This window comes from Nothoprocta perdicaria, unplaced genomic scaffold, assembly GCF_003342845.1.
Source record: "Nothoprocta perdicaria isolate Ctin4 unplaced genomic scaffold, notPer1 scaffold_121, whole genome shotgun sequence".
Taxonomy (NCBI): Eukaryota; Metazoa; Chordata; class Aves; order Tinamiformes; family Tinamidae; genus Nothoprocta; species Nothoprocta perdicaria.
The window spans coordinates 1,559,544-1,574,266 of NW_020454328.1; the positions used below are offsets into that span (position 1 = coordinate 1,559,544).

The 14,723-nt window shown below is 57.6% G+C and overlaps 1 protein-coding gene across 1 annotated transcript in view; it reads left to right on the forward strand.

The window, feature by feature from the left end:
* RND2 (Rho family GTPase 2) overlaps positions 1-4,459 on the forward strand; it is an 11,976-nt gene extending 7,517 nt beyond the window's left edge. Inside the window, exons 3-5 of the mRNA XM_026054465.1 lie at positions 389-498; positions 3,211-3,345; positions 3,942-4,459. Coding sequence (XP_025910250.1) covers positions 389-498; positions 3,211-3,345; positions 3,942-4,190 — 494 coding nt within the window. The 3' untranslated portion in view covers positions 4,191-4,459. The remainder of the gene's footprint in view (positions 1-388; positions 499-3,210; positions 3,346-3,941) is intronic.
* The last annotated feature ends 10,264 nt before the right edge of the window (positions 4,460-14,723 follow it).

Consider the following 14,723-nt stretch of genomic DNA (forward strand, 5'->3'; position numbering starts at 1 on the left):
GGTCCACACCTGCATTTGACCCACACGCGGATGAACCGTCTGCTGCAGCGCTCCTGGTCCGCTGCCTGCTCCCCGCTGCCCCTCGCTGCCCTTGGTGCTGCAGCGGCTGCACGACCAGCCAAAGAGCAGAACCTGCAAGGGCGGAGAGGAGGGAGGGCTGGCTGCTGCGCYGTGTCGCAGCCCTCCCGAGCTGCCCTCGCTGCAGAGCGCCGGCACAGCTGCCTCTGCTTGCGAGGGATGCAAAAGCTGCATTGCTTTCTAGTGTAGATAGAAATCTGGCAAGGATGAGACCCTGGGCCACCGCAGTGTCGCGTGTAGGTGTGATTGCAGCCTGGGCTACCTGCCCRTGGCTTCCCGCTCTCAGCTCTCCTCCCTCTCGTGTCTGCAGGCTCAGCCTATTACGATAACGTCCGTCCCTTGGCCTACCCGGACTCGGACGCGGTGCTCATCTGCTTCGACATCAGCCGCCCCGAGACGCTGGACAGCGTGCTCAAGAAGGTCAGTGCTCAGCCCTGCGGCGGGACGCTCTGCAGCAGCACGTGGGGCTCGCTGGTGCCCTGCTCTCGGGTGCTGCTCAGGGCTACCAGCTCCGGCCCATATGGGCAGACTTGAGCTGGAGCTGGTGTGCACACCGGGATGGCCTGCTGCTACCCATCCCAATATCTCTGCAGCAGAAAGCAAGATATTTCCATTTGAAAGGAGCCCTGTGAATAGTGCAGCTCATGGTGCCTTGCAGGGGAGGTGTCTATGCATATGCGCATGTGCAAATGCAGGCGTGGAGGGAAATGTCGGACATTTGTTCTGGTTCTAATGAAGCCCTTGGAAAGCATTTGCATCCCGAGTTAGTGTAGCCACCAGCCAGCACGTTACGAGTCCCTCGCAGCGGTTGGGAAGTGGCCCTGGTGCCTGTTTCCATGCAAGCAGAGTGCTCGCCTTGTTGGCCGCCCCCCCAGCTCGGCATCTGCACCGTGGCAAGGACAGCAATCAGCTCCCTGCAGCCTGGCAGCAGGAATAACGAGCTGTGGGCACTGGATTTCAAGCCTGCACGTGACTAAACGGCGGTGGCCGCGTGCCACGGGGCCGGGCGGCGCACAGGGCCCGGGGTGCTGCCAGCCCCCGCAGGGCTGAGCCGTCCCGCTTGGCAGCACGGGATGCAGAGCGGGACACGGGGGCAGCAGCCGGCAGGAGAGCAGCTCTCCCCGGAGCGGCTGTRCCAGCCCTGAGCCCGGTGGAAGCGGCGGGAGCGGCCGGAGCTGTGGGAGCTGCTTCGGAGCCTCCTGACGCTCCTGGCTGCTCCTGCTACGTCTCCGGACGCGGAGCGAGCTGTGGTTTCCGAGCGCTCTCCGCACCGAGCTCGTCGCCGCGTCCTGCCCCAGAAGCGAGTCGGGGCTGGCATCYGAGCGGGTGGAGCTGCCCGCGTTAGCGAGCCGGGAGAGCTCCTGCAAAACCGGGGGCGATTCCTGCTGCTTTCCTCCCTCAGCCCCCAGCTCCCGGGGCCGGACGCTGGGGTCTGCCCCTCGACCCCGCCGTGTCTTGCCAAGGGCTGTGCGAGTGGCTCTCTGTGAGCGCAGGGAGGGCTGCGAAGCGGAGCTGGGGCTCCACGTCCTGCGGAGGGCACAAAGACCCCTCAGACGAGGCGGTCAATGGCCCAGTGTTCGGCTCCAGAGCCCTTCCCGCTGCAGAGCGGCTCGCGCTCGCAGTTTGCTCCTCGGCTTGGGAGTCAGCTCAATAATAACCCGGCAAATTGCTCACACCTTAATGAGCTGCAAACCCACTGGCAATTAGCTGGAGYTGGGATTTATTTATGTGTGTCTGCAGATACGCTTTGTGTGAGACTGTGCACTGCTCAGTGCAAGGTCTTCGCTGTGCCGCCTCACAGATGCTTCCAACACAGGCAGGCAGCGTCTTTCTGATACGGCGGCTTAAAATAAACCCTAAATCACAAGGGATTTCTTAAGTGCCTCTGAGTAGATGCCTGGTTTCCTTTGGCGCAGSCTTGCAGCCGACAGAGGTGAGGAGAATTCCTAAGACACCGTGAAGTTGAAACGGGCTTTAGCTTTTGATATCCGCCACTTAAGGAGAGGAACGCTGCCTCCTCCAGCTGCGGGCTAAGATGCTAATGCCGCRGAGGAAAGCTTTGCTCTTGCTGCCCGTCTGAACTGGCAGAATCAGAACCGGCTTTTTGATTTGTCAGACCCGGTTTGTATAAATAGCATGTGCAAGGGAAGGGGAAGGAGCAAACAAACAGCTTTTCATTTCGTGCACAGTTGGTTTTCATGGGTGGGGCCTTCGGTCAGACAGGTCTTGCTAGTGCGGCAGGTCTTAGCGCCCTGCCAGGGTTTGGCGGTGTAAGAAGAAGGTCACAGCACCCCATAGACGAGGAACCCCACGTTGTGACGGACTGCCATGACCTCCTGCCTCGTTAGGCATGACCACACGGCCCCATCTGCCAATGTCCTGCTGGAAAAGAAGCCTTTCCCAAGCTTTGCGGTTGCTCCGTGACCAATTGTTCCTAGTGCCATCCTTAGCGCCTCCTCTTCCCTCCGGGCGATGGACATCGGGTGATGGGCTTGCTTTCCTCTTCTGCTTGCCTAGGGGAGGTGCTTTGCTGGCAGCTGGGTGGCAGGAAGCTGCTAATTCCAGGTGACACCTCTAGCGGGTGGTATCTCCGCTTGTCTCCTGCCTGCCTCTTCCAAAGCCACGTGAGCGGCTGTTGGCGCTGAGCTCTGCAAGTCTCCTCGGGCTGAGGTCGCAGGTGATGGTTTCATTTACTGCTGCAGACACTTAGCTGCACGTTGAACATTCATTTTTTGCGGCTCTAAGAAGTCCATTAGTGCCAAAGAAGTGGATGTTTGCCTTGACCTGCTGTTGCTTCAGCTCTTTACTTCCCTAGCTGTAACCATGCTCTTAATGTGCTTAGAAATGTAGCTCCCCATGATAAACAAATAATGAGCGTTCTGTGCAAATAGCTCCCTGCTCCGAAAGGCCGGGCAAGGGTGACCTCCGGGTGCCAGCAGGGACCTGGTGTCCTGATGCTGCCGGTTTGTTCCTTCCTAAAGGGCCGAGAGGAGCCGAGACCCTCTCGGCCGCATCCGCGCGGGGCAGAGACCCCGCGACGGCCTTTGTATTTCCAGCCCCRGCGCCCGTCTTGAGGGGTGGCCGCCGGTCTCCCGCTGCTCCAGACACCTTCTCTTTCTGTGCCTGCTGCAGTGGCAAGGGGAGACCCAGGAATTTTGCCCCAATGCGAAGATCGTGCTGGTCGGCTGCAAGCTGGACATGCGGACGGACCTCAACACGCTCCGGGAGCTTTCCAAGCAGCGCCTCATCCCTGTCACACACGAGCAGGTGCGTCCGGGCCACCGCTCCAGCGTATCCCTGGGGGCGAGGGGGGTGCTTTTTCCAAGGAATATTAGTACCAGGAAGCTCAATAGCAGGTGAACCTCTGCATTAAGGCTTGGCCTGAAGGTGTTTTGGTCTTGGCTAGTGGAGCTGGCTCCGAGCTGCTCCCCTGCAGCCCTCTCCTCCCTGGCCTGGGGGAGAGCCCGGCTGGTTCCCAGCTCTGCTCCACCAGCTCCTGCTCAGGAGCAGCCACGTCTCTCCTCGGAGGTAGGAGAGACGCCCGYGCTGACAAACCAAACGTTTAAAGGGGAGCACGGGAGGTGCCTCTTCGGGCAGCGCCGCGCTCCCGGCTCCGCAAGCGACTCCTTGCTCGGGTCCTGCCTTGGGGCCGCCGCTGCCGGCGAGGACGCAGGTCCCGCCTGTGTCCCCAGCTTCCCGTGGTGGYGACCGACTGTCCCCTTGGGGCACGGGTGCTCCCACGGGGCATCCCGGGGGCAGGCGAGAGGGCCGGGAGGTCTCGGTGCAGGGTTGCAGCGCTGGTGCCGTGGCGCGAGCGGCCGTCCGTGCGGYGCAGCCTCCTCACGCGTGCCGTCCGCCCGCAGGGCAGCGCGCTGGCGCGGCAGATCGGCGCCGTGGCCTACGCCGAGTGCTCCTCCAAGGTGTCGGAGAACAGYGTGCGGGACGTCTTCCACGTGACCACGCTCGCCTCCGTCAACAGGGTGCACAAGAACTTGAAGCGCAGCAGCTCCAAGCGGGGACTCAAGCGGGCGTCGCAGATGCCTGGCAGGACGGACTTGCTCAGCGACGCGGAGATGAGGAAAGACCGAGCCAAGAGCTGCTCCATCATGTGAAAAGAGGCTGTAAATAGTGTGYGTGTCTTGTCCATTTGTACAGTAACTGCCCGGCAAGGGCCTGGCGCCGGCTCGGGGCCGCCTGCCTGCCCAAGGCGAAGGTCCTAGCTGCAAACCAGGGTGCAGGGTCACCCCGCCACGGAGACCTCGGGGCTGGCGGCCGCTGGGCCGACTGCTTGGGGCAAAGGAACCACTTGGCCGAGGAGCTTTCGGGTGCTGGAAGGTCTGCGACAGGGTGAAGAAAGCAAGAGGGAGCGATGGCGACGCGCCGCTCGCCCGCGTGCCCGCCCGGGCTCCGCGTCCGCGGGAGCCCCGCGAGCTGGTGGCAGCGGCGGCTGCTGGGGACAGAGCTGGGGCATTTGCCCTTTTGGAGGGGGGGGCTGGCACCGGAGCTGCCCTCGGCGGCTGGACACGGTCACGGGCAGAGCTGGGAGGGAAGGAGCTGGGATGGGGGATCAGTCTGCTGGGACACTCCGCAGAGGACATCAGTCCCTTGCTCTTGTCAACTTTAGACGCTCCAACTCCGTGTGAGCGGAGGGGAAACGCAGTGGGGTGGGAGACCCTAGGGAGAGGTCTGTCCCAGCAGAGGCTTCCTGAGAACTGTGGTTCCCTTCGGCAAGCGAGCGCTCCTGAGGGCTGCGTCCCAGCTGCCGATGGCCCCCACGCTGCTCCGGYGGCCGCGCTCCCGAGGCGCTTCGCTTCCCGAAACACGGAGCGCGCCGGCCATCCCCGTGCTGCTCCCCACGCCTTCCCAGCTGCAGCTCGTGTTGCATGGTGCTGTGCTCGCCTGGTTCACGCGACCAAGGCGATTCCGTGTGTGTCYGCACCCCGGCTCTGCTGCGGCGGCCGCAGGCATGGCGCTTCCTGCTCTTCTTGCCGTGCTCGACAGCCTGCTGCGACACCTCATTGCTTCTGCTGCTGCCCTCTCTAATGCCTTTGACCACAGTGTTAGCCTTGACTCGCTGTCACGTAGACACTTTAAGAAAAAAAAAATATATAAAAAAGAAAACCCTGATCCACTGCCAGACTAAGCTGTGTCAGTGCGCTACGGGAAACAAATAAACGTCACTGGAAAACGCACACTGCTCGACTCTGCTTTAACTTCATCCGAACATTAATTTTCTTGTAAGGCTTACTAATGAGATCAAACATTATTGAGAGGACATTTCCCTCTTAAATGTACGTTCTCTGCAGGTATGCCATGCGTACGTAGGCTTTTATTTTCCTATGTGCATCGCTGCCCATTCGGTGCCTCCGCAYGGCGCCGAGCTGCTGCAGTCACCAGTGCAGGGCGCCGGGCAGGGCGCTGGGCATTGTGCAGGGTACCTTGCAGAGCATCGTGCAGGGTGCTGGGTGTAGTGCGGGGCACCTTGCAGGGCATCATGCAGGGTGCTGGGCAGGGCATAGGGCGCCGTGCAGGGCATCATTCAGGGTGCCATGCAGGGCAACAGGCATCGTGCAGGGTGCTGGGCAGGACACCGTGCAGGGCATCGTGCAGGGCACCATGCAAGGCGCTGGGCATTGTGCAGGGCACCTTGCAGGGCATCATGCAGGGTGCCAGGCAGGCAGGGGCCACCGCTGCTCCCTCCTCCCGGGGCAGGGAGCTGCCCGGGCCGTCCAGGCGGGCAGCAGCCCCTCGGGAAGCCAAGGGGCCGCTCACAAGGGGCGCAGGGAGGAGCAGGTGCCACCCCAATCCCCGCTCCCTTCCCGGGGCGCCTCTGCTCGCGGCCGTGCTGGTGCCGAGCGGCCAGCCGGCAGCGTGTGCGAGGAAGACTCTAAAAACTCTATTACGATCCCAAATTAGGTTTTAAGTGTTAATTAACGGGCACCTTCTGAGGCAGGGTAGCACGTTACAGTGACATTTCCTGTCAGTCTGATCCCACCTTCATTAATTAATCAGGCATTTCGTGTAATAGCATTGACCATAACAAATCTAAATTGCTAAAAATAAATATATAAAGCCTTTATTCATCATTAATAGCATCTTCCTGATGCATTACTTTACTAAAGCTCCATAACCTGTAAAACTAACAATCTGAGGAGCCAAGGGAAAAGGAAATAGAGAAGAAGATCAAATAGAAACAAAGGAAAGCAKTGGAAGAGCTTATTCTTTGTTTCATTTTACTATCAAGCTCATGGACGGGCACRAAGACTCGCCCCCTCTTCGGCACAGTGTCCACCTCCTTGGTGCATCRAGATGAGGTGCAAATGTTTCTGCAATCTCCCTCTGGCTTCCACCTTCCAGTTTGTATTTGACTSGTGTTTTGCAATATTCTCCAAGCAAACTATTCCTCGAGGCAGCTACCTGCAGAGAGAGGCCCTTGCAGCAGCGCTCCGCTGCCGGGCCATCCATCACCTCCCCTGTGGATCCATGGGCGTTTTCCAGCAGTGTCCGTAGGCCGGAGATGGCAGCCGCTGCCGCCACCGCTCCCTGCTGACATGGGGACAACCCAGGGACCGTGGCAGGGCCTGGAGCCCCCTCGCTGCGGGAGCAGCTATTACAGCAAATATCATCTTCACCCTCTGCAGCTTGCTCTTCAATAAGCAGCTTATTCCTGCTGAGTTAAATCTACTCTTTACAGGATCAGAGGGAGGGAGTCCCAGCAGCCCCACTGGGATGCAGCTCTAAAGTGGCATTGCAAGGAGCCCCTTGGCGCCCGTTCCCGCTGTATCCTCTCGCCTATTGCAGATCCAGGAACAGTTAAAGCATCCTGATTTTAAGCAGAACAGGTTAGTGCAAAGAGAGGGGTGAGGTCCTTTGGGGATCTAGGGGAGAGTCTCAACACAGAATGAAGCTGTCGGGAGCCATCAGGGAGCCTACGAGTGTTTGGAAAGGGAGCGCTCCTACTCTGTCCTTCCCTGCAGGTGCTGCTTCGAATTCTTGGTGATTAAAAGACTTTCAGCAGTCTGGAGGCCCATTACCAGGATGCTGGAGCTTTAGACTGCTTAGAGAGCGCTGTGCCAGACTTCCTAATAAAAGCTGGTGCTGTGACGCTGACCTCCGCTGCTCCAGCTTGGATTTGGGTTTCTGGAATGCTACCCTGTCGCAGACACAGTTGACAAAGCCCAGAAATTACCAGATTAAAAACTGTACCCGGAACAAAGAAACAGTCTCAGGAGAGAAGCGCGCCGAGTGTAATAGAAATTCTTACCAAACCTCAAAACTCTCGAGCTTTTATTTTCCTTTCCACTGAAGCGCAGGCAGCCACATGTAGAAGAAATCTGCAGAGAGAAGCTACCTGCGGCAGCAGGATGCGAGGCGCAAGCTCACGGGCGGAGGACAAAGTCCCGTTCCCGCTGCACGCCTCGATCCCAAGCGCGTTATCGCTGCAACGGGGGGTAGCTGTTGCAGCTCATTCACGGAGCCGAGCGCGGGCAGCGGCAGCAATCACAGCCTGGAGAATCCCGGGTTGTTTTCCTGTGATTCACTGGCGTTATCTCTTTAGTCCATAGCAAAATGGACGGTTTAGCAATTTCTGAGGCTAATGCACAGCGGTGGTACGCCTTGGGGAAGGGCAGGAGGTGTAAGCGAGAGGAGACCCCCTGGATCCTGCTCGTGTGGGCTCCCTGATAAGCTTTAATTACTGACTTGACCTTGGTCTCTGTCTGGAGAAAGAATATGAGATGCTGAGGAATTACTGTCAGAAGAGGTTTAACTTGTTAAATGTCCACACGAGGAAGCTTTCTCGGGTCCCAGTGTTGCTAAGCATCCTTTAAGAAAATGGAAATTGTCAGTTTTTGTAATCAGCCTTAAAGCCGGTCSGGGGACAATTAATGGATGTATCTAACAACATTACGCTGATGGGTACCACTGGCATCACCAGCCAGCCTTAACTGCAGGGGCGTCCAAATGGCATGGAAAGGTTTGAGGGCAGAAGTGCTGGGATAAAGGGAGCGCTGCAGAAGTCAGCGCAGGGAAAGGCGCCAGCACCGCTGCAGGAGGATGGGTCTCCTCCTCCTCAATCCATCCAGGCCGCTGAATCCATTCCCAGGACCACTTCCTGCACAGGCTGCTCCCATCCTTCTCGTGGCGGATTTGATGCACCCGGCTACACCAGGACGCTCAGCAGCACCCAAGCAGCCCRTGTGAAGCCCTCAGGTGGGAGCCGGTGCCTTCCCCACCGCAGCGGAGACCCTGGAACCAGCACTGCCCGCCCGGGAAGGTGCCCCGTGATTTTACACCGCAGCCTGGAGCTGAGCTGCACTGTAACACGGAGCAGGAGAACCCCCAGAACTGCACCATACRCTCAGCACAGCAGCGTTTACCCATACATTAACAGTCTACCTGTACATTTATCTGCGAGATCATCAGATGCTCTCATGCTGCCTTCAGCTTCCTCCCATTGGTGACTGTTCCCGGCTGCTCCTCACGCAGGTCCTCRAGCCGGGCTCCCACCCTCGCAGCCCGGCCCACCCCAAGGCTTAATTATGGGGTCACGGTCTCTAATTAGCCAGAAGTAATGCGACGCTTTCATGAGAAAAGGAACACATTTCTGCTCTGCTGGAGCGTTAGAAAAACTGTGCAGGACTGCTCGATTGCTCCACGTCTTAGGATTCATCGCAGGAGCCCTTTGGGTGCCGTGGCAGTTTTCACTGTGTTTATCTCTGACAGCCAGCAGTTTTTCCTCACAGAAAATGACACATAACCACTATAGAGATATGAACCCCGCTGCCATCCGCAGGGATGGCCGGGGTGCCGCGTCAGCTTCCCCGCAGCAAGATAATTCCGCAAACTTTGCTGCAAGTTGGCGTTTCCAGGCGCTGCAGCGATTTCAGTTCTCTCTGCTGCGCTGCATTATACCCCTCAGGTACTTGTTTCTCATTAGGTGTCAGGATGACACTATATCCCTTCAAATTCCCTATAATTTTAGTAATAAATGAGCAAAATCTTATCAGGGCTGCTATTTGGACATACTGTGTTTGCATCGCTCGGCAGACAAGACCCATCCGGCTGCTGTCCCACCGGGAAAGGCTCCTTGTCCCACTGTACTCCAGTACAACCTGCACCGTGAGGGCTCTTTGGTTGTTGTTCCCACGCTGGAATTGTGCTTCCACCTCGGAGCCGGAACCGCAAAACAGCTCATTATCCTCGAGCAGCGGAGGAAGCTGGAGACAAGAATCTGGTTAGTAAATAGGTCAAAGCAATTTGGGGCAAGGTGGGAGCCACCCCGGCTGGGGGTGTGGGGAYCGCGAGGCAGCTCTGCAGTCAGTTTTGCAACGTTTGGTGCCAGMTGCCCTGACGAACCCCACTGAAATGTGAAGGAACAAGCTTTCCTAAGCGGGCAGCGCTCCGACTGGTTGACGCTTCCTTCCTCTTACCTGGAGAGTTTCAGTTCTGCCAGGAGATGGAAAAAAAAACATCAAAACTCCTGGTTCCCTGTGTGCTTTCCACTGCCCCCAGGCCCCTGCTGCTCCACGTCTGTTGGAGCGCACGTGTGTGCACATGTGTGTGCACATGTGTGTGCACCCATAGGAAGGGATGAATGCAAGAACCCAGCACTGTGCTCTGCTCTAGCCCATACCAGGAGCCTTTCAGGGCCCTGGCAAACAGAGAGGCTGAGGCAGGAGCACCCAGCTGAGAGCGAGCAGCAGCCCTGGGAAGCACAGGGAAGCTCCCGGGGCGCCTGGCCCTGTCACTGCTTCGCCCTTCCGGGAGCACTTGCTGCCTCTCTCCCGCTCCCAAAGCTCTGGCTGCTTTTTGTCGACGTTGCAGGGAAGCGGGCGACCCCCCCGCACGGCAGCCAGCCCTTGGTGGGCGGCAGGACGCAAGCAGCAAGCGAATCACTCATCTTCTCCATGCAGCTGTTTACTCTGACCCCAGCCCATTCCTGCGACTGCCACCTAGTTAACCACGTTATTTCATTTAATCCATCAGTCTGCTGTAATTAATTAAAACGCAGGCATGCAGGAGAGCAAACGGTTCCCTGCAAAGGGTGTTCTGCAAAGCTCCTTGYGCTCGCACCAGCGGGTAAATACCAGCACGGTGACTGCACGGGCTGCATGTTAATGCGGGCAATTAGACGTGTTGGCGCTGGCAGGCGGCAGCGCACGCGGCCCCGCTGCAGGGGAGGCTGCGCCGGCAGCGCCCGAGCGTGCGCAGAGCCCGGGCGAGCTGCGGAGCTGCCGAGGGGCAGGGGCCTGAGGGAAGGCGATGGGAGCAGGGGGACAGTGAAACCCCCCCATGCTGCCGCCGAGCCCCGCTGGGCACTCACCGCCTCCGGGAGCCGAAACGGGGCTGGTGGCTTCGCCCGGGAGCGATGGAGAGCTGAGCTGAGCTGCAGGCATTCACACGGAGACGTCGGCTTGCAGGCATCTCATCGGACGCAGGTGCACAGAGATCCCTCTGTCCCTCAGGATGGCCACCCTCTGCACCGAGGGAGAGCTATGGGTTTGTGCAGCTGACTGGTTTTGTTATAGCACTTAAAATTATAGTTTTAAATCTTTATTTAAGTCCATCTACACACTAAGTATAACTGGGGGTCTTTGCTGATGAGTTTCTGCCGAGAGCTTGCTAAGGAGCACGAGCCGAGCTCCATCAGAAAGCCCTCCAGCCAGGAAGGAGGAATGGGCGAGTGCAAGTGGAGGGGGAAGCTGCCACCCACCTCCAAGGAAAGGTCCTGAAGAGGTTCTCATGAATAGCAGAAAATAAACAAAGAATTAAGAGCTCGTGGGAAACGGTTGACCCAGCATCCCTGCAGGAGCCATAAAGAGCTGTCCCGATTCACTGCATTCACATCGGCTCAGCCTGCCCTTTGTCCCCATCCTGCCCGGCAAATGCCTGAAAAGTATCTGGGCAGCAGCTCTGCCAGCTTCCCAGGCGCAGGGCTTCCTGCAGGCTTTCCCACAGCTCTGCACCACTGCAGCCAAGGGGCTTCCACGGGACCCCGCCGGGCTCCAAGGCGGCCGGTGCCCCGAGCGGCTCTGCCCTGCGGGGGACCGGGGTGGATGAGCACCGGTCTGGGCCGCAGCGGTGCTTTCGTTGCGCTTACAAAGCGCGTTTGGGGCAGGGTCCGTCGGCGGGACACGGGCACGTGCCGGGTGCTGAGTGGCCTCGGCGCTGCCGGCTGTTTCCTCAAGGCTCTGGGCACAGGCCGAGAAAAAGGTGTGGGGCAGGAAGGGGGTTCTCTTGAACCTGCGTGCCAGCCTAGCATCAGGGCCCGTGCAGGATGCATGCTGCAGGCGCCTCTCCTGCACATCCAGGAGCTGGGCACTGTAGTTATAGAGCTGGCATGGCAGCAAACGAGGTACAACGGGAACCTCCCCCCAATGGGACCAGGGACACAGAGGTGAGACGGCTTTGCATCTTGCCCTCAGGAAAGAGGCCTTGTGTTCTGCTAGAAAGCACAGCTTCCCCATCGGAAAGCTTCCTGGAAACKCACCTTGCGGGTGTAGCCCTCAACGCGCGGCTGAGTCGCAGCTTGCAGAATCTGCCCTCCTGCACGTCCCTGTGGAGATAAGCACCCATCACCAGCCAAGCGCTTCCCCCGTGACATTCCCGACGCGAAATGATCTGGGCACAGTGAGCCCCGAGCAGAGCAAGGAAACGCGCTGCCCAAGCGGGCTTCACATCAAAGCAGCAACGAACAGGAACAGAGGCTTTTCAAGTCTAAGCCAGAGCTTGTAAACTGCTGCTATGCACAAACCAAATAGCGCATCCTTTCAAACAGAGATTAACTCGTGTTAGATAAGATTGAGTACAGGGTCTATAACGTGTGCATGACTCAAAAGCAGCCGCTTGCCCCTCCTTTCTTCTTTCTGCAAAGCAAACACCTTGGACCACAACCAGAACTCCCTGGTTCAAACCCTGGCCCTTTCATAACTGCAAAGGGTAAGTCCTTATCTTCAGTCCTAATCTTGCTGCTCTCTGGCYGTAAGATGGGACTGAAAACAGACTGTGCGCAGAGACGCTGCCGTTTCTACCCAGCATGGGGGGAAGAGCCTCGGAAGGGAGGCAGCCGCCCCGATCCGCGGCGCYGGCTTCGCCCGCTCCAGCCACCAGGAAAATCAGGGAAATCAGATTCYGTGACCTTTCAGAAACTCCCAGCTCTGCTGCACAGGCGGGTGACTTGGTAAAGCAGAGGCAAACGTGCAGGCGCCGCTGCACGAGTCCCACGCGGCACCGTGTGAAGCCAGCTCAGGGCAGCCTGCCCAGTGCCCTGRCCAGAGCCTCCCACGCAGGCTCCCCTTCCACTGCTTGGCCTCAGCTCCCAGCACCCGTCCTGGGAGCGGGGTGAATCCCTGGGCATCCTCCACATCATTACRATGATGCCAAAGACGTGTATTCATATTACTAGCAAAATAAAGCTTGCAGCAAACACAAGATGAAAGCAGTCCATAAATCATCAGGAATAATTACAAGAACACACTGAATATTTCTTTGATTTACCCTTAACTCTAGCAATGAGTTTAAAAGTTCTAAAATTCACGCTTAAGCCACTATCTTAGGAATAGTTTCAGATCTGCAGGGAAACAACCCTTTCTGCTAGATGCAAAAGTAGAGGAAAGGTTGGTTTTGTGACAAGTTGCAAATATCAGGCACCCACAAAAACATTGGTCTTTAAGCAGCAAAATAATAGTTGTGGGAATTACTGCTGTGGAACAAACTCCTGCCATCCCAGGCTACTCCCAAACCTTTCCAGGAGGGAGCAGCACCTGCAGACAGGCCCTGCCTCTATGCTACGGTGCTCCTGATGCAGCTGCAGGCAGAAGCAAGGGGAGGGAAGGGTAGCGCTACCTGTTCTTGGAGAGCTGGGACAGGAAAGCATCTGCAAGGAGCTTTGAGACCTGTTGTTTCGTACAGCTGCTTCACCCAGCCTGGTGACCTGGGCAGGGCCGACGTATCCCAGAGCTGCAAAATGCTTCCCATTCTGGAAAATGAGGTCCAGTGGTTAAGGGGAGCAATGGAACTGATGCCTTGTGCCGGCTGAGGTAAGGCTCAGCACAGGCTCGGGCACCGATGCTCTAGGGCCACACAGAGAAAGGCCCCAGCAAGCAGCACCCTCCAGGGCAGCAGCAGCGGGCAGGGAACGCGCTCCGCATCCCGAGAAGCCTCTTCCCGTGGCGGGGAGCCGTGGATCCCCCCGTCTTCAGCGCGGCCGGGGGAACCGCAGGGAGCGCCTGCTGGCAAGCCCAGCTGCTGCTTGCTCTCGCCTTTGCCTCCCACATATGGTAAATAGATTTTCCACTCGAATATTCGTTCAGAGCAAGCCCCGAGCTCATTTGCAATGCACAGTGACTATAAATCCCTGCTAGGAGCTGTATTTAAAGTCTCTGTGTTGTAACAGCAAGGCAAACCCCTCTTCCACACTCTTTGGAGCCAAAGGGAGGCGCCACTGCCCAGGATCTGGCAGGAAGATGGGGAAGGGTTGGGAAGGGTCCCCTGGAAGCAACCACGGTCCCGGTCTCGTTGTGGGTGCAGTGACAGCTCCATACAGGGCGCTGCCACCGCCCTGCGTGCTCAGACTGACATAATTTGGCAGTTCTGCTAAGGAGGAGTCACCAGCCGCTCCGCAGCGCCCACCCTTTCTCAGGCTGCCCCAGCCCAGCTGCGGTTCCCACCACGCAGATGCTCCCAGCACATGGAGCTGCAGCACGCGCTGGTGCTCCCGGCCGCAGCACAGCCCTGCGTCCCAAAGGAGTCCGAGCGAGGAGCTGCAYGGAGGAGGAGGAAGAGAGGAGAGAAGCGGGAGGATCAATACGACTCTGCCTCCAGCCAAGGGCTGCAGGGTGKCTGCTAGGGCAGCGAGGCCCTGCAGGAACCCTTGAAATACAAACACCCCACATGGTGCTGCAGGGGAAGCTGCTGCTGCTGCTGCGTTCACGTACAGCCGAGAAACCYCCTTGGAACAGCAGGATCCTCCATCAAAATTCAGTATTGCCAAACACAAAGACCCCTTAACTATGCTGTGATTTTATTTTTATGCTGATGCTTAGTTATCCCCTACGTTTTACAAACCTCTCCCCATCGCTTCAGTCTGCAGCCACACAGTAGCTATGAAGCAAGCAGCGAATTAGATTGGGATTGCTGGCACTGAAGCTTTCTAATATTTCCCTATTCCAGCAGTATTAATGGAATCCGGGCAGGCTCTGCCTGTGCACAGCTGCAAACATGAGGCTGAACTGGCAACAAGTTCCCCACTCTCCACACCAGCACGGCTGCTAAGGATGCATGACACAGCTACACCCAATTTACATGGATTTTAACCAAAAATGCATGCCTGTATATTAGAACATAGGCCCTGGACACCTTGTGCCCCCCCGTGGCTTGATGACAGTTTCTCTGCTAAGAGGAGATACCCAAATATGTCAACTCACTTGTGCTGGGAGAAGGGCAGGACAGAGCTGCAGGACACTGAGCCCCTGGGCTTTGCTCCAGCTCATGCGTTTTGTTAGGTAGGATCCAAGGTAAATATTTTTGACCAACCTGCTTGGTCTTACAGCTCTACAGAGCCACACGCCTAGTGAAAAAAAAATATATTTTTGTTTTAGACATTAAAGAATATTAACACTTTAAGGATTCAAAGATTTTTTCCA